At 26.5% G+C, this 20,683-nt stretch overlaps 1 protein-coding gene and 1 long non-coding RNA gene across 2 annotated transcripts; both read right to left on the reverse strand.

Annotated features, from left to right (window-relative positions):
• Positions 1 to 1,999: 1,999 nt before the first annotated feature.
• On the reverse strand, positions 2,000 to 3,996 carry LOC142325079 (uncharacterized). The gene is made up of 2 exons (XR_012756484.1): positions 3,566 to 3,996; positions 2,000 to 2,113 (listed from the first exon to the last, which is right to left on the reverse strand). It is a non-coding gene; the product is annotated as an uncharacterized LOC142325079 (long non-coding RNA).
• An 11,842-nt stretch (positions 3,997 to 15,838) lies between these two features.
• Positions 15,839 to 20,339, reverse strand: LOC142325081 (putative salivary secreted peptide). The gene is made up of 3 exons (XM_075366405.1): positions 20,181 to 20,339; positions 18,754 to 18,920; positions 15,839 to 16,162 (listed from the first exon to the last, which is right to left on the reverse strand). The coding sequence occupies exons 2-3, from the start codon at positions 18,918 to 18,920 to the stop codon at positions 15,910 to 15,912; spliced, it is 420 nt and encodes a 139-aa protein (XP_075222520.1). The 5' UTR covers positions 20,181 to 20,339; the 3' UTR covers positions 15,839 to 15,909.
• Positions 20,340 to 20,683: the final 344 nt, after the last annotated feature.

A 20,683-nucleotide genomic window follows, 5' to 3' on the forward strand; every position in this document is an offset into this window, starting at 1 on the left:
TTGTTATGCAGCAACGTATTTTTATTATTTTTTATACTTTCAAAACAACTAAGACCTCAGGCGTAATATTTTTAACACAAATACTTAAAACACTGAAAACTAATATAATTTCTCTTTTGTAAATGGGCTATTTTTATAAATTACTTCGCCTGTTAATGGAACGTAGGTAGTTTTTATTTAATTAATAATCTTAGCACTTTTTTTTTGTTATAGATGAGTCTGAGAAATACCATTTACGCACCGCCCCATAAATGGGGGAATCCGACACTCCCCCATTTATTAAGAGCCTATGTGTACCCGCACCCTACCGAATAAAATTCCTATCTCACCATTTCTCCTCCTCCGGGGTCGGTCCTGAAGTTTAAGCATTGCGCGAACCCAGGTGCTGCCTTTAGGGTCTAGGGGTTCAGAGTCCTCGTGCTTCATCACCGTCGCCCATCCGCACAAGTGCAGACGCACGACGGCTCCACAGAAGGCTGTTCTTCGCCCCTTCACCTTCAGGTCACTTTCTTCGCCTGAGTCTCAGGTCTGTTGTGTGGAACTCTTGATTCCTTGCTTGGTGATCTTCAGTCCTCGTACTGATCTAGGGCTTAATTCAGGCTCTATCCCATTCTCTAGCTTCTCTCGCTTTAGCCATTCTCAGGATACTTGTTGCTAGGTATACTACCTTGTCCCATTCCGCTCTGCGTATCAACATGTATGGAACTGTTTATTCCGGAGAAAGTCAGCTTAACCCGACATCTTGTCTGACCACATCCCACCACTGGCATTGGTAGATGGTGTGCTCAACTGTATGTTCAAGATCGCAGTACCTGCATAGAGGAGACCCTCTCCTGCCAAATCGATGCAGGTAAGCTTCAAACTCGCCATGTCCAGAAAGGAGCTACGTTAAGTATAAGTATGGGTAAGCAATATTATTACAGGAAGTAGATAATAATATTGCTAATGGTGATTTGAGAAAATACAGGATCAGTGCTATAATTTAGAATAGAGAAATGTATTCATTTCGAAAATTCTGTTGTTATATTTTTGTTAATATGTGTTAAAGTATTTGTATATCGGCTAGAGTTTTATCGAAAAAATTGAACTAACGAGGTTTTTATAAATTTTTAATAAAGAAAAAAAACCGTTTTCCACGAAGTGCCATTTTAAATTTAATATTAATCCAGAAATTTACAATAAACTGAATTCATCAGATATAAATATCCTTTTAGGTGAAACTTAAAATCTGTGTTCTTAGATTTTTCAAGTTATTTAGAAAGGTTTTGTATGAGTATTAAATGGTTAAAATAGATAAAAGTAAGTATGTCAGTATTAACCCATCGGCTTGGTCTAGTGGTGAACGCGTCTTCACAAATCAGCTATTTTTTACTCGGATTTTAATGCTAGATCGTGGATACCGGTGTTCTTTGGTGGTTCGGTTTTTCAATTAACCACACATATCAAGAGTGGTCGAACTGAGACTTACAATACTTCATTTACACCAATACATACCATCCTCTGAAGTATTATATCTATAAGGTAATTACCGGAGGCTAAACAGGAAAAATAAAAAAAAAAGGTATGTCAGTATTAGGTAGACTGATGTTACGTAAAAATCTGTATATTTTTTTTTATATCTATCTCTTACCCTTACCGTATCATCAATTGTATCTTCATCATCAATTTTCTGTAGCTATATATATATATTTTGTAATATTTATGTTATTTGTCTTTACCCAGTTTTGCTTCAAAATTTATAACATATTAAGCTAGTTCTAATTATTATAGAATACAGCCACAAAAGTTTCTCTTCTTTAGTTCATTTTTAAAAAAAATCTATTTCTTACTTTACCAACCCACCTAATTTTTTCAACTTTTGGTTTAATTACATTTAAAGATCTTATATTTTTATAAATATTTATTCAAGTAATTTACTTTTAATTTAATAATACTCTTCAACTTACCTATCTCCCCAAGATGTATGACCAAGAATCAAGTTGTGGCTGATATTTTTCGATCTAAAATTAATCTCATTTGAATTATCTTTATTGTTTGCTATAACTAAAGGAACTATTACTGCTAAACATAGCAGTAATGCAGTACTGGAAATCATTGTTTTGTTGATATGCATCTGAAACAAAGCGATACATCAGAATAATTTTTATAAAATTGTGTTATTTTGGAACTTAAACCAAAATTTAAAAAAATAAATTAGGTTTTTAAAAGTAAAAATGTGTTATTTTGTTACTTAAGCCAAAACAGAAATTGTGATATTTTAATAGCGATTAATTATAAATGATTAAATATAGATTCTTTAATTTTATTTTAAATTAAACAAGAAATGTATTTTTACAATACTGTATTAAAATATATATGTTGAATAAATCAGTGACAAAATTATTCATATTATAATTCTACTTCTTCTACAATTGTAATCTCTTAAACTAGCAATCCATAACACTGACCAATGCATAGTAAAACTATGATACTAGTTTGGGAAGCCGTAGATAAATAGCTGAACAGATTTATTATGGATTTTTATATTAATTTGCTAGTCTTAAAAAGAGGATAGTTTATGTAGAATTCATTGGGTCTGGAGGTAGCGTTTGTTAAGAATCGTTTGGATAAATGTTTAATAGGTTCCCTAATAAACATTCTTTGACTGTGTAACACGGATGGCAAGTTTTTTGACAGCAAATAAAGAAATATTAATTAATTAATAAATATTTTTCTAGATCCAGAAAATATGTAATACATCTATTATAGTTCAATTCCCAAATAGGATTTAATATTTAAGGTAACAGTATTTTATTTATACATGTTCCAAAATTTTTGAAAATTAATTCTTGTTTTAAATTCCTCAGTTAAAACTTGGAAAATTAAAACGCTAACTCATTCAAATTAAAAAAACCGTTACTAACTGCGATTATCACACAAGTGTTATAACTTCTATCTGCAGTTATAAACAGTTTATATGGTGTATCATAAGTATAATTAGCTTAGTTTTTCTTTACTAGTTAAATTATTTTTCTTAAGAATGCGACTTCATGAGTCTAGGTTCATGAAAATTTATAAATTCAATGGAATTTAAATATCTTTCTGGCAAGAATAGAAAACACAGGAATCGAATTTAAATAGTTCAATACTTTTAGTTTTTAATACTTAATTTAAATTAAGTATTGCTATAATAATTTAATTTAAATTTGTAAATTATTTAATCATTTAAATTTCTTAGCATTTTTTCTAAATTGCTCGAAAATAAATTGTTTTAAATTCTGTATTTCTTAATTAATTAAAAAATAAATACTAAAATAGTTATTTATTTGTATATTTTTTAATTAAAAATCTATCAAATCAAAAATATTAATGATAATATTAACCCAAGATTTATAAATATTAACAGGAAGATAAATTGTATAATTTTAGTTTTATAAATATAAACACTGATCAAATATTTTATAAAGAAAATAATTATTATTATAATTGGTACTAGTAATTAACTAAATTAATTTTTATGTTTATTATAAAATAAAACTTATTATAAAATACTATATTATTTATAGGTTGTTATTACTTATTATACTTATTATAAATAAAGATGAATATCATTATTGAAATGCATCAAACTGTCGTTTTCTTACTTTGATTTATGCGCGAATTTTAGAATATTTGTGATGAACTTATAACAATCCTCTTTCAGCTTTGTAACCTGTTAATACGTTGAACTGAATTAACAGTTCCTCTGTAGTTTATATAAATGTAAAGAGTGAATCGACTTGAGATAAAAATTGCGTGATATAATTACTCATTGGAACGTATAAACACTTTCAATAGATTTAAGTATATTTTTTTACCGGAAATTGCTGTTTAATAAAACAAAAAAAAAGTTGATATAAACTGTTTACTACTTATCTTTAGTGCTTATTTATTGATTAATTATCTGGGAAAAAAACTATAGCAAAGAAGGCCAACCCATTTTTTGTAATATTACTTGAAGTAAATTTCTAGATAAGTGTTAGAATAAGTGGAAATATTAAAATTAGAGGCTAAATTTAAATTTCACATTGTTAAACTATGTTTCAATTAAATTAAATCCTATCTCAGAATAGAAATATAATTGACACTGGGTCTTAAATCTTAGCAGTTTTAATAATAAGAACATAAAGAGTGCAATTTAAAAGTTTTTTTTTTAATTTCCATAAAGAGGAGGAAAAATATTTAGAAAGAAGAATGATAATAATAATAACAATAATAATAAAAATATTGATGTTGATGATGATGTTGCAGTGAAAAATAACATTTTTTTACTCATATCACAAAGAAATTAATTAAATTTTTATTGTTTCTGTTTAAATAAATATAAAATTAGTACTGGTAAGTAAATTAACCAAGAGTAACTGTACTACGTTGTATTGTGTAATGAGGCAGTTGATGTTGACATGAAATCAATTTTATAAGGTAATTATAGTTTTTTATCCATCACAAACTCTTCCTTTAAAAATTAAAATACGTAAATATTTTTCCCGATCTTATGTTGTATGGAATGAATTTTTTTAATTGAATATATGAGAGGATTAACTCTCATACAGGTTTTTTTTCGGGTGTAACTAATTTCTATTCACCTTTAAAACCAACTTTAACAACTAATTATGTCAGAACTAGATACGTTATAAATTTTAATTCGTTACTAGTTTTAAAATAAAAGTAACAATTAAGTTGATATAAGAATTTCTTTGTATGAAAATATACTGTAGTTATGTAATTATATAAAAAATAGAAAAGGATAAATAATAAATAAGTAAATACTTTGAGAATTGTCCGTCAGGTTCGGCCAGTAAATAAAGTTTGATTTTCAGAGACATGAAACAACTTGTTTCATATTTCTGAAAGATGATAATTTGACTTAAATTTTTCATTTTTTTTTTTTTTACTGCTTGAAATTTATTTAACGTGCCAAAATCGAAGCATTTATGGATCAATTTGATTATCATTATTCATTAAAAAAATGAAGCTTTGAAGCTTTATAAAGAATGTAATATCTGTACTTAATAAATTAAAAGTTGTATTACATTTCCTCTAAATGAAACTTAATCAGCATGAGAATAAGTTTTAAGCTTTATCGCAGGTGTATGGTCTAAGTATTTTTAACTTTGTTCAAAGAGTTCAAAGTATTATCTTCTAATTAGTTTGAAGTTTGTGCTATATTTTAAAACCATTTAATAATTAAAACAATTAATCTAGAATTTTTTTTCATTATTTTATTTTTTATAACGGTAATTAAACATATCTTTAATTAACATTAAATAGTCATAAGAATAAAATTAATTTAAAAATATTCATTAAAAGATGGGTTTAGTTTTAGGGCCCCTAAATTTTTGAATTGTTTAAAAACATTGATATTTTTGTCAGAATTTTAATAAATACGTGCAGTACAGAATTAAACGTTAATAGAAATAGTCTTGGAAATTAAAGTATAAATTTCAGTGAAATCATTTCCATGATGGCAGTATAATTAGTATTTAATAATAGTTACGGTCGTAAAAGTACTTTATTATTTTTATATAACAAATTTTATTAATTTTATTTTTATACTTAAACACTTATTAAATCTTTTTTTTTAATTTAAATGAAAAAATCATGGGTACAAACTTTTTTCTTTTTTTTTTGTCTTCAGTCATTTGACTGGTTTGATGCAGCTCTCGAAGATTCCCTATCTAGTACTAGTCGTTTCATTTCGGTATACTTCCTACATTCTACAACCATAACAATTTCTTTTACATAAAACAAACAATGCTTTCTTACAATCAAACATAAAAAGTGTTAATTGTTATAATTTATTTTTGGTAAACATTTTTTTTTGTTTTAAAATTTGACTTTCTCAAAAAAATTCATTGTTGTTTATAATGTATTATTATAACTGATACGGTTTCTAGATATTATTTTTTCATAACGCCAAAACTAATAATTGGATACTTTTGTTGATAAAAATTCATACTATTCTCGGTAAAATATAAAAATTAGGGGCATCATTTTAATTTAGTCTTTCAAAAAATTAAAATATGAAAAAATATTTTTTTTACAGATATTTAAGATAAGGCAGTTTCGGAATTAATTCGTAACACATCTGTATTTTTTAAAGATAATATTCATATTATTTTTCCATTTTCAAATACTAATTTTCATAATTTATATTGGTTCAATTTATTTTTAATATTTTAGTAAAAATATTGAATAAAATGATCGAACAATTTTGAAACATTTGAAAAGAAGGATCGATGTAGTGTTAATGTTTCTTTTTTTTATAAACAATTTTATCAAGATATGTTCAATGTCAACTGGCACTGACATTCCTCTCCGACTCTCTATCTTCTATTACCCCCTTTTCACATTGCCTCTAATTCTTTAACTTACATCAACGCTGGAAAATTCATTAAAAAGATTTATTTTCCTTCTGTAACAGAAATCATCAATAACTTGCAATCAAACTAAAACTAATACAAAAAACGATGCCAGTGGTTTTACCAAATTTTAAGAATATCTATCTTTATAAAAGCATTTTTATTGGTTAACTTGAAAAGGAGGTATTTCTATATTTTAAACTATTTTAGTCCTTTATTACCTGATCTAAAGATTAATTATTTATAAAGTAAATGAACGTATTCCTTTAGTACCATTTTTCGTCTTTTTATAGGTAAAATTAACAGAAAAATTATTATATTGTCTACGTAGACTATTTAGTTTATATTGTTAAAGTATTATAGGAAACACGGTACTTAGGCTTACATCTAACGATATTTAAGATTAAAATCTTTGACTAAATTCAGTTACTGAAAATGATCGGCTAAAACTTTTTGAATTAGGTTATTAATAATTTTCCAATAATAGAATTTAAATGATTTGTATTTTCAAATGTAATTTTAAACAATTTTCATTTTCGACCGTTATAGACAAACTCGTAAAAATGTTATTTTTTCATCAATTAATTAATTTTATTTTCTCATAAACATTCTGTTGATTATGGTGGTGGACATCGTATATATAATATATATTTTCATTCTGGTACTGATTTATAGAAAGGATTTTTGATCCTCAAAAATAATATAGGAAATTTAACCGAAAAAATTCAAATAAATTATTAGTTGTCACTCTGTTTACATTATCCGTCGGCATTTCTTTTCTTATTTCCATAAAAGCGTATTAAAATTTATACATATTTCCGCTATTCCAGAGAATTTTAGCTCATGCTCTGTAATTATTACTTACATCAGTTTTCCGCACGTCTCTTCTCACTTTTATTAAGATAAGGCAGATTTCTTGCATTTTCGTTTCTTGCAATCAGCTTATTTTAAAACAACAGACTTTTTTAAGGTTAAACATAATTAAAATAGATACAGATCCATTGAAGTGTTCTGCTGATATAGATATTGCGGCCTAGTATTTGACCTCAATTCTGCAGGAGGCAGCTTGGCGGTCGACACTTGTGGAAAGATACGATGTGGCGGGGAAGCACAGATAATGCATGAGAGGTGATGAATCTTATTTCTACCAAGAGAAGGCTTAGATGGAGGTGTCAATGTTACGGGATAGACGTGTTTGAACGGGTTGCTAGCAAGTTAAAAAGGCTGCTAAAGTCTATTATAAGGGAGACGTTTAAAAATTACCTTGGGAATCATTATCCTTTGAATAGAAACGGCTACTCGTTTGGAAAAGCTAGGAAGAATTTTCAACTGCCTACACCCTCATTTCCACTATAAAAATTGTCGATTGGGTTAAGGACTCGAATCGAACAAAAGGCGGACCTATTTGCTGCACACCTGAGAAAGGTCTTTCCGCCACTTGACATATGATGAACTGTTGAAGAGGGAATTCTTGAATTCTAACCTGTTTTTGATATTGCCATATTTATTTTTACTTTTTAAATTTGTTTTTCCTAGTGCTGTTCTTTGAGATTAATAAATGTAAATGCTTTTCTTACATGTACTTCATATGACTTCTGCATGTATTCTTTTGAAGGGTTTCGGTAGAAACCTCTGATCATATGATTGTTGTGATCTGATTTACTTATGGTTTCTGTAAAAGTTTAATTGACTGTAAATAAAATTTGAGGCAAAAAAAAAGTTTAATATATCAAATGACATCAGCGGTAGCTACCACATATTGTAGTACAATAGTAATACGAATTCTATCTTTTTCCCCTCACACACAACAGATGCATTATGTATGGGTCTGTTCTTTATTAATAAGTACTATTTTATGCCTAATTTTCTAATTTAGTTGACACCTTTAATTAGTTTATAAGCTTTTTTAAAAAAGCTAAAGATAAATAAGTTTTATATTCTACAATGTAAATCATTACTCATTTCTGCTGCATATTAATTTGTTTAATTATTTATTTGCATTTCTGTTGTACATAGATTTTTGAAACATTAAACTCTTCCTTTTTGTCTTATTGTACACATTTAGGTTAGGTCCGTATTTAAAGTTTAAACTGCCTCATTATATAAATAATATGCTTTCTGTTATATATTATCTTTATGAAGTTATATTTAACGTCCCGCTTCGCTTCATAACATTAATAACGAAGCATCTAATTATGACAAATTTCCTTGAATAGGTTATTGCTGCCTGTTTTAAAATTCAGCTACCATATATAATAGAAAATACGATAATAGAAAACTTCTTAAAAACCCATCATCTTCTCTTTAAGAGAAAAAGGCATATTTCGAAGTTGATATTGGTTGATATAACTGCTGGATACAAAAGTAAGCCTAGACTCTATAACTTAATTGTTTGAAATGCTAAGTAATTTTTTCTAAAAAGAATTCGGATTTATAAAAGTTTTCTTTTTTTGATTTCTCATGTTTTTCATATATATGTTTCTTTTAACGTTAATACTGATGTTTGAAAAATTTGGATTATAAAACTAGGCAGTTAATACACTAACAAAACAACAATTTGTGGCCCAGATTTATAATTTAAGTGTTATTTTATTTGAAACTTTTTCTTCTACTGAAAATTAATTTTTACCAGATGCGTTAATTAAAATTAATTTTACCAGATTTTTATCTGAGATGCGTTTTTTCAGTTACACAACTTTAAGTTGAACAAAACTGAAAATGATATATAAATTATATCAACTAATTGAATAACTTGCATTAATTTAAATCCTCAATTTAATTTTTTTAAATTCTTTACATTTATTTTTCTACTTTAAGTAAAATCTGTAATATGCAAGGATGAATGTGTATTGTCATTGGTTTATTTTTTATAGGTTTTGGTAAGGAAGGATTACAATCGTGTTTGGGTCATATTTCGTACTTTTTAAACACATTAGGTGACTATCGTTAAAAACTAATGAATGCTGCCGGTATCTTAATTTTTACATTAGACCATGCAATTATAAAATTTCATATCAAAAGTTTTAACTTTTTAGACATGTATTTTTACGATTACTCTCTAAAAAATGCTTGCAGTTGAAAAGTAAAATGATATAGCTTATCGTGAAACATTACCTGATTGGAAATTTTAAAGCGATTGAATATCACTGGAGAATTTTTTAATTTATAAAACTATTATTAAAATATTACAGCAATTTATACATTACGGCTTTCGGTATTTACCGCCCAGTTTACTTTCACGTTTGTTTCGAACTATAAAACTATACTATTTGGAAAGTGACTTGTTTTTAAGCAGAAATTTATGCGGTAGTGTTTCTGTATTTAATCTGATGCTCAGTACGTTAATTAATAAATTTATAATATTGCTCCGTATTAAAATACAAATTAAGCAAATAATTGTATGTTGTCTTTAAGTGCATAGAGAAATCTCGGCTTAAATCTTCTGCGATGTGAACAATTCTTTCAAGAAAATCACCAATAAAAACATTTGCCTCGTTTACAAGTTATATAAGTCAGATTCCGTATCTATTTAGGATGCAGTAGAACATAGAAAGAGAATGAATGTTACACAGTATTACAGCATGATATTCACGGATTAAGAAAATATAAATTGAAAAATGAAAATAAGTACATAATTAAAGTAGAGTCATAGAAATTGATATTATACATAAAGTTTTTACTTGAAAAAATATAAATATTAAACACTTATTTAATACAATGTCGACAGTTTACCTGCCAAAGATACATTATAATTTCTTGTTAGTCACTGGAGAAACGTAACCAAATATTCTAATAGCGATTGACATACAAACAGTTCTATATTTCTAGTTAAATTAATATATTAGGATTTCTCATCCTGGGAAAACGAAGGTCCGAAACTATTTAAAAATTTTATAAAGCAAGCTTTCTAATAAAATAATTCGTTGGATATGTTTGGATTGTTACCAACCGGTCGCAAGTAAGTCTGTAACCTGTGGATCCTGTTTCTTAACATACCGAGATTTGTAATCACGCAGTCGGACGATTTGGATTTTACTGCTTAATAATTGATTAGTCCCTTTTACAGTTGTAATTGTTGTGAAGTACTTCTTGATTGGTCTATCGTAATCGTACTTGTGACTGGTTAAAAAAATACGGTATTGCGATTAGTTACTGAAATTTTCTGTTCACCACTCAAGTAAATTCCGCCAAAAAGTCGTTTTAGGCTTTTACACTAATTTTTTGAAATTCTCTGTTTATGTTGGTTGTTTTTTCGTGTTATTTTTTTTTTTTACGTTGCTTGACAGGACCTTCCATGTGATCTGTCACTTTTTCAGTCTAAACCTTCCAACTTTTATAATGTATTTTTTGTAATCTATGGTAATTTTGAAACTTATTTTTTCTTATTTTCAAACAATAGTTTTATAACACAATAGGATTTGACAAAAACGTATGTTAGAAAAGTGTGCTTCGGAAAAAACACAAAATTCCAATGAATCTTTTATAATCAATAATTCAGTGTGTACTTTTATTCCTAAACGAACATTTGTGGGCATAAATATACTAAAATTTTGAGAGCATGAATTCGTAAATAATTTTAATTTAGCTAATATTGCTAAGTGTGGAGTGATAAGCGAGCTAAAGTTAGACCCCGGAAAAAACTTGTCGACTGCAACGGAAATGTTGGATTCTGATCGGGTAAAACAAAGCGACAAATATTTTAAAATTCTTCATGATAAAATAAAACACAAAAACATACATTGGTCAGCAAGAGGCTCGTAGATATTTATGAGCAAAAATTAGACCCAGACAATCCATCATAGTTATTAAAACAATCTCCAATAAGAGCCTGACCAATGGGGAGCTGCGGAAAGCCCACGATGCGACCGATATAGAGCTGAAGAGCAAAGGATCGGCCACTTGGATCTGGATTGTCCAAAAATATTTTTTAGAGTCTCGCTACAAGACATCCGTGATCTTACACCCGAAGCATTGGAATGGCTGACCCACTTGACCTGTGTTAGTAATAAAAAGGTGCAGTAGACGTAATATAGTTAATAATAGTTGTTCGATTACTGTAAAAATTGCAATGTTATTAATCAAGATGTTTATATAAATTAAACCAAGATAAATAATAAATTAAATCGATTTTCCTTATTTTCCGAAAATAAAGTTTTTGCTACTTAAATTCCATTTTCTCATCTTCTATGAGAGATACATGTCTAAAGTTATTACGACAGGTTTATTCTCTTTACAGGATATTTTTACCACATCCTTTTACGCATTAGATGTCCCAAAATATTTTTTTTTTAATTTTAATTTTTAAAATTTTGTAGTAAGTTGTTATGACATTTAAAAAACTATTTAAATTACAAATGAAATAATTAGATAGAAGTAATATGTAGATAAATTTAATATGTAGATAATATGTAGTAAATTTAGATAAAAAGTATAAGTTATTTACAAAAAAAAACTGTTTGAAAATATTTTTTGTGGATTTTGCGATAATGGGTCGGCAATATGTATACATATCAAACCATACGTGGTCAAACCATAATATAATTATGGTCAAACCATAATAAGTGGTGCAATTAGAAAAGTGAAAAATCTTTTGGCATAAATCTTATTAAAAATAAAAATTAACAATTTAAGCCGAGTTTATATATATATATATATATATATATATATATACATATATTTGTAATCTACCATGGTTAGAAATAAACTAACGTCATATCCTTTATAATTAAACATTTTTTGTAAGATTTATTGCGTTTTAATTTAAAAAGTGCAATCATTTTTATATTATTTTATTATGTGTATATTTTATTTAAAGTATTTTTTACATCTCGAAAGGTTTTTGACGAATGAGTTGAGCTTTATTTTAATAATTTAATGCACTTCACGTAAAAAAATGATTATCATCACAGTTTTAATAACTAAAATATTTTACCATAAAATTTTGTTTTAAGTAAAACGTCATGATAATTTATTATTTACATCTTTATGTTTTATAGATTTCGGAAATGTATTCTGCGTTGTAAGAATGTTCAGAGATCTTATAAAGTTCAAATTGTTAATATCAAATTTTAAGAATTCAAAGCATGAAATAAAATACCACTGCCCCGATGAAATTGCTAACAAGTAATATTGAATAAAGTAATTGGTGACGTTTCTTGATATTAGTAATAAGTAATAAACCCACCGGGTTGGTCTAGTGGTGAACGTGTCTTCCCAAATCAGCTGGTTTGGAAGTCAAGAGTTCCAGCGTTCAAGTCCTAGTAAAGCCAGCTATTTTTACACGGATTTGAATGCTAGATCGTGGATACCGGTGTTCTTTGGTGGTTGGGTTTTAATTAACCACACATCTCAGGAATGGTCGAACTGAGAATCTACAAGACTACACTTCATTCACACTCATACATATCATCCTCATTCATCCTCTGAAGTATTATCTAAACGGTAGTTACCGGAGGCTAAACAGGAAAAAGAAAAGAAAAAAAAGTAATAAGTAATAAAAAATATCCTGAGTATCTAATTATTTTTAACAATTTTGTGGGTGTTCATGATGAATGTAAATGTAATAATGATTTTTTTAAATTTAACATTAATAATTGTGGAACATTAAGTTTTCAAATTTCATTTGAATATTTATCAAAATTTATTGGTAATTTGTCCTACATTCGTCTTGCTTAAAAAAATAGGTATTTCTTGGTCATAAAAAAATGAAGTCAGGCAAGAAAATTTCCCTTTTTTCCTTCCGTGTACGAAGTAAAGGAAATATTGTGATCGGGAAAAATTTCGATTTTCAGATTTCAACAGAAGTATCCATTTTGACTACCCGTGAATCCATTATGACCAGTTTCGGCGTGACGTCTATACGTAGGCATTTATGTACTTATCTCTCTAACCCAAAAATGATTAGCCCTAGGATTTTGGAATTTTGGATTTAGAACCGTTGTAACATTTAGTTGTCTACCTCCCCTTTTGACTGCAATCGACTCAACCAAAAGTGGACATAAAAACACAAAATCCAAAACAATTTGGATTTTTGACTTTTTCTTAACTGAAGTAATAATCACTCATTGAGAAGTTTTCAACTACATATCGTAAGTGGTACGTAGTTTCATTGGTTCCAGAGTTATAGCCAAATAAAATTTTAATTAATGAAATATTTGGTCCTGCCAACAGAAGGCACATCGGTTCGAATCAGACTTCATCTCCTTCTTTTTTTAAATTTAAATATATTGTTTTATTAATCATTATTAATTCGTGATTGTAAAAAGATTTTTGCAATAAATATGTATTCAGTAATATCAATAAAAAAAATATGTACATAAAATAAAATTTTATATACTTTTTAAGATGTGTATATGTAATTTAATAGGTGTTGTTACATATGTGTATATATAATAGATTTGGTGAAACAACTGATTGTTTAATAATAATTGAAAATTATAATTTAGAATCGTATTATTTTTGAATTTTCTAGTTTTAATTTCTATTTAATTTTATTTAGTTATTATGAAATTTCTGTTTAATTTTATCGACATTAAAGTTACTACAGAGTGACTGAAAAATAGACTCTCACAAGAACAACATATACACTGAGGCATACATACCCGATCTTTAATAAATCGCAAAAAATTCGTATCTTTTAGTTCATTACTCCTTTGATATTGCCGGATAATATTCTCCCTAAGTCGGAGTTGATCATCATTTCATTTACTTGCTTTTTGTTGCCAATCATTTAATAACTCTTTGGACTGATATAATTTTTCTATCTTAATTTGTGTACACGTCTCTAGTTTTCAAATTTTCTCTCTATTTATATTCATCACCCTCTCTTAATCTTTTTATTCTTTCCATGGTCTTTCCATTTTCTTCTTCTTTATATTTATCAACTTTCCTTATTTTTTTATTCTTTTCTTGTTCTTAATATTTTCATCCTATTCATATTATCTTCTTGTTGTTTTTTCACATATGTTTCTGCATGTTCTTTCTTTTTCATTTTTTAATTATTCACCAAATAATCCAATAATAATAGGAATATTTTACCCCGTAAGGTCGTAATTAACATTTTTAACCAATATACAGAAGTTTACTAAACGGAATAGTTTAATTATTATTAACTTTTATTTACACGACACACCAAAAATCTGAAACATTTCTTAATCAGCAACTACGAAAATACAAATAATACTGATCTAGTAATACGAGTAATAAAGGGACTTTTACTCTATCATAATATTTCATGTAAGATTGTTGAATTAATAATTGTACAAATATTTGATGTTAATAAAAACTAATATTTCAGCAATTGTTTAACTGTTCACTTTATTAAAGAATTGGAGGATCGTATCTCACTTTCAAATGAAATAAGTTTAAATGAAGTACAACAAAAAATGGGAATATATAATTTAATATGCAAACAAGGAAGTCATGTGTTGTCTACGTTAGCTTTTTTCTCTTCGTATTAGACCAATTAAAAATCATGATCTACATAGAATCAATTTCTCGTTCTTTTAGTTTCTCAAAATGCTTTCATTCTCTGCCTTTGCTTTTCTCGTCTTTCATCTATCCAGGTGTTGTACCTGGTTTTGATAATTTCTGGAAAATTAGACTCACCAACTACTTTTCTACATTTCAGATTTATTTTTGTAGATTGGGCTATGAGTTTTTCTTACTACTATTTTGTCTTTCATACTTACATTTATAACAGAGAAGCTTTGTAAATTTTCATTACTACAGCTGAAAACTTATATCTGTGCTAAAATGACTGTTTTGTAGAGTTAGAATTTAATATTTTTACATAATTATTTTTTACTTGTACATATTCCTTGTTAAGTTATATACTATCCGAAGTTCCTTAATCCTCACTTCAATTGTTATTTTATTTTGTCTGTTTTTAATTACAGAAAATAATTAAATTTAATTACATAAAATAAAATTTATCGTTCGTAGAATATTTGTTTTCTTTTTTAATTTAATTTTTTTTTCAAATTTTATTTAGCTTCAAATTGTTAGAGTTTTTCATAATATGAAACGGTTAATTTGATTTTATTACGTAAAAATGCATTTATTTACATTTTGATCTTATTGGAAGAATAGAAAAAATCGAATTTAATACTTATTTTTTTTTTTAACTTCCTATAAAATAACTTTTTTTTAAAGTTTTACATAAAATTTTAAGTTTTTGTAATTGCTTATAAGCTGTACCTATGCATCGGTTCGGTAAGAGCCAAAAATGTATTGACTAAATTTATATTTTCTTCGGCTTTGGGAGGTGGCCTTATTTTACGCAGACATAGACCAGAGGATCTGGCATTTATGTATAATAAAATAAATCGCTGTTTTTAACTTTCTTTCAGAAGTAAAATTCTGTGAAGTAAAATAACTATAGTTCTAGGATATAGGAAGTAGATCTACAGAATTAAAAAATAAAATCCATATATTTGTTAAATAAAAAATTCAATAAATTTACTTACTAACATTTTTTATTTAACTTATCACAAAATATTTTTTCCAATTTTATCATACGAAATAAATTCTATTTTCCATAAACTGTAACATTAAAATGTAGGCCGTGGCTTCTTTGCGATAAAAGATTTATTAAAGCACTGCGATAACCTACACCCCCTGATTTTAAATATGGATATCCACCAGTACCATCCGATTTCAAATCGATGACTGTTATGCATGAGATATTGGCGTTACCATAACTTCCTGAAGGATATTTAACATCATAAGTAACTTTTCGAAATAGTTTTCGGTGTACATCCACAACCTGGTGAAATAATAACCTGAAAAAAAAAACATATATATAATATAAAGTAACACGATGTTATACTCGAATATAATATATTAAAATCTTTACCTATTTAATTTTATATGACCTATACGTTATTGATCGTATCTGCAGAATTATTTAAGAGGTTATATTATTTATTCTACCAGTGCCAAAACACTTCATTCCTACTCATACAAAAAACGGTTAAAATTTCTCTTATTTGCAGTCTTGTTTGCTATTTTATAGAAATTGAATTCATCTGTATTTCTCGAAGTGCAACAACAAATTTTTATTACTTTGTTTTTTAATTTCATTACGTATAAGACGTTATGCGTAATATTTTTAACACAAATGCTTGTTGATTTTCTTTGCCTTTTGTACGATGGTTATTTTTATAAATTACTTTGCCTACTTTCATTGATGTAGAGTAGGTAGTTTTAATTTAATCAAACATTTGAATACATTACAGATAAGAAATTAGAATACCTAATTATTATTATTTATTTAATTTGCTGTTTATTTGAATGTAAAGCTGGGGAAGGTAAGTTCACTGCTTTTATGATGTAATTTAAAGTAAGAAAATAATTTCGTACTCAAAATTTAAAAGATACATCTATATATTTCTAACCATCATCTATGATGGTTTTTGTTGGTTTATACATTAAATTTGGTTAGTAATATTTTCCTTGATTGTATATGGAAGTTTTTACTTTCCACATTAGCTTTTTTTTATCTTTTTAAGTGGAAGGATTGGAATGACATTTTTATAATACAAATGAGTATTAGGCTAAAAGGTTCTTAAAGTAAAAGTTGAACTGATTCAACTTCTAGTCTAATTTCTACAAATACACATTTGCAGGAAATTATACACTAGTATATTATTTTTAATGATGAATGTAATGTAAGAGAAGAAAATCATGTGAATTAAAAAATAAAAAATAAACAATGAGGTAAAACTCTATTGAGATTATCAGTTCATTGTCAGTCTTTTCATTTTTTTTTAATATAAAGTGCATTTTCGGTTGATGAAAAAATAATTGACGTAACACTGTTTAGGTAAGTATCGCAGCTTATATCGAAATCGTTGGTTTTCGTTATTTTGTATTTGACTCTTCAACAATCTTTCAAGCAAACTGTTTCCCAATTGTCCTTAAAATAGGACTTAACGAATTATTCAAGATTTTTAAAATTAAAAGAATTGTTGAGCTAAACAATCGTGAAATAAAATCAATCATTCTTAGTTGAAAAAAAAAATTAAAAAAATAAATATATATATATATATATATAAAATTAATAACAGTAACAGAATTCGATTCTTATAAATAAAAAAAAATAATAATAAACAAACAAACATTTTAAAGAAAAAAAATTAAAACTATTTTTATCATAAAACAGTAACTATTATTATATAAAATATTTTGTGCACTGGTTCCTTTAAATTATATTAAAAATATATATAAAATGTTTAAATTTATCTTTTTTCATTTATTAAATTTGAATATGTATAAAAAATGTTTTTATCTTTAATAATTATCTCTAAATTATGAATATAAATAATTAATTAGTATGAGTAAGCAACATTATTACAAGACATGGGTAATAAGCAAATCACGATTAGTGGCCTTATTTAGAGTAGAGAAATATATTCATTTTGAAAATTCAGTTGTTATATTTTGTTGATTTGCATTAAAACATTTATAAATCGGTTATAGTTTTACCGATTAAAATTGAACCAACCAGGTTTGTATGGTTTGTAAATTTCATTAAAAAAAAACAAAAAAAAAAACAGTTTTACATGAAGTGGAATTTTATATTTAATATGTATTCCAATGTTTTGCAATAAAAAGAATTTGTCAGATATTAACATCCTTGTAAGTGTAAATTAAAAATTATAGTTTTAGTTTAAGTTCTTTAGAAAGCTTTGGTAAGAGTCACCTACAAAGAGTAGGTATCGGTCATTATTGATATCTACCCAGGGTTAATTATCAAAGTTAAGTGATTTTACGTAATTAATTTTCTGTGCACTTTATTTTACAATAATTTCTTAACCTTATCGTATCAACAATTTACCACTGTTAATGCCAAGATTATACTTTTAATATTTATTTAACCTTTTATAGATGTGACACATGCACAGCTTTTTCCAGTTTTTATCTGGACAGCGCAAAGTTTAGAATCGCATAGAAATTTTTATGGAGTACAATCTTCATTCCAAGATAATTTAATTAGCGACATCAATGTTCTGTAGCATATATATTGTAATATTTATATTATTTAGTAGTTTTTATCCACTATAATTCCTTTTACGTTCAAATTTATTGCATATAGCTACCATAATTTGTTGCCTTAATATCATTAAAGTAGTTCTAATTATTACAGAACGTTTCCATAAAATTTTCTGTTGTCTAATTCATTTTAAAATATTATAATTTATTTCTTTACTTACCCACCTAATTTTTATCATTTTTTGTTTTTTATCGCATTTAAAGATCTTATATTTTTATAAGTATTCAAATAATTAATATTAATAATAATTAAATTATATTCAAATTATAAAATTGTTCAAATAGTTTACTTCTAAATTACTAATATTTTTCAATTTACCTATCTCCCCAAGTTCTTTGACCAAGAATTAGGTTGTGGCTAGCACCTTTCGTTCGCAAATTAATCTCATTTGGATTGCTTATACTTTCTGCCATAACTAAAGGAACTATTACTGCTAAACACAGCAGTAATGAAGTACTTGAAATCATTGTTCTGTTGATATGCATCTGAAACCAAGCAGGAAATCAAAGTTCTTCTATAAAATTGTGTTGTTTTGGAACTTAAGGAACATGCATTAAATATATTCAAAATACAATCAAATAACTATTGAATTATAGTAGCGATTAATTACTATTGATTAAATTTATATTATTTAATTTTATTTTAAATTAAATAAGAAATATATTTTTATAATATTGTATTAAAATATACGTATATGTTGGATAAGTTAGTCAGAAAATTTCTCACAACATATTTCTAGTTTCTTTACACTCACAATCTCATAAAAAAATAGCATCTTGTAAAACTGATCCATGAGTACTAAAAATATGAGGCTAATTTGGGAAGCTGTGTATAAATATCTAAGCAAATTTATGCTGAAATTTTGTATTAGTTTGCTAATGTTAAAAATAGCATAGTTCATAAAGAATTCTTAAGCTACTGTAGCGTTTGGCAAGAAACAGTTCAATAAAAGATTCTGTACGTTCTCTAATAAATATGATTTGCTTGTAAAACGCCGAAGGTGAGTTGATATTATTTTCTTCAATGCCAAAAATGAAATATAATTAATTAATAAATATTTTTATGGATTCAGAAAATATCTACTACATATATTCCCAATTACGGTTTAATTTTTAAGGTAATAATATATATTTTCTTAAAAATTCACCATTTTTTTGAAAATTCTATTTGAATTAAATTGTTAGTTAAAACTTGGAACAATTAAACTCTAAATAAATTCGATTTAAAAAAGTTACTAACTCCGTTATACCACATCTTTGTAAGTGCTATTCACAGTTATAACAGTTTTTTTTAAGTACCTTTAGGAGAATTAACTTAGTTTTTCATTATTAGTTAGATTATGTTTTTTTAGGATGCACCTTTATGAGTTTAGGGCTATGTTTGTGAAAAGTTATAACTTCAGTTTTAATAACTCTAGTATTCTAGTTTTTAATATATTAATTTAAATTAATTAATGCTTAGTAATTTTATTTCAATTTATAAATCTATTAGTGAAATAAATTTCTTAACTAAACTACTTCAATTGAATTTCTTTTTCGGTAAAATTTCTTTGAATTTTGTATTGGGAAATAATTATTCTAGTTTTTCTGTAATTAACACTGACTAAATATTTTACGAACCAGAATTACATTATTTACATGTACATTATTTACATGTAATCTATAAAGTAAAATAGTTTTTATCCATATTAAAAGTAAATGAAGTTTAATATCCACAGTGAAATAAATCAAATTGTTTTTTCTTACCTTGGTTTATGTATTAGTTTTAAACAGTTGTGATAATTTATAACAATCGTCTTCAGCGTTGTAATCGGTTAATATGTTTCACTGGATGAATCTTTCCTCTGTTTGGCAATATAAATAAAAATGTTATCTTACAATACTCACATAAGTGGAAAGAAGAGTGAATCGTTTTGAGATAAGAAATTCGAGAAATACTTACTCTCTATACTGTATAAACACTTTTATTTTTAGATTTATTTTTTCTTTTGTCGGAAATTGCTGCTTAATAAAACAAACACAATTAAAATAAGTTGTTTACTAGCTATCTTAGAAGCTTATATAAGTATTAATTAATTAAATGGGAAAAACGTTTTTCATGACAAGAAGACAAACCCATTTTTTTAATATTACGTCAGTAAATTTTTAGGATAAGCGTTAAAGTAGTCGGAAATAATAAAATTAAAGGTTACCTTTACGTTTCTCATTATTGAACTATGTTTATATAAAAGTAAAGCAAATTCCAGAAT

Source organism: Lycorma delicatula, chromosome 5 (assembly GCF_047948215.1).
Source record: "Lycorma delicatula isolate Av1 chromosome 5, ASM4794821v1, whole genome shotgun sequence".
NCBI lineage: Eukaryota > Metazoa > Arthropoda > Insecta > Hemiptera > Fulgoridae > Lycorma > Lycorma delicatula.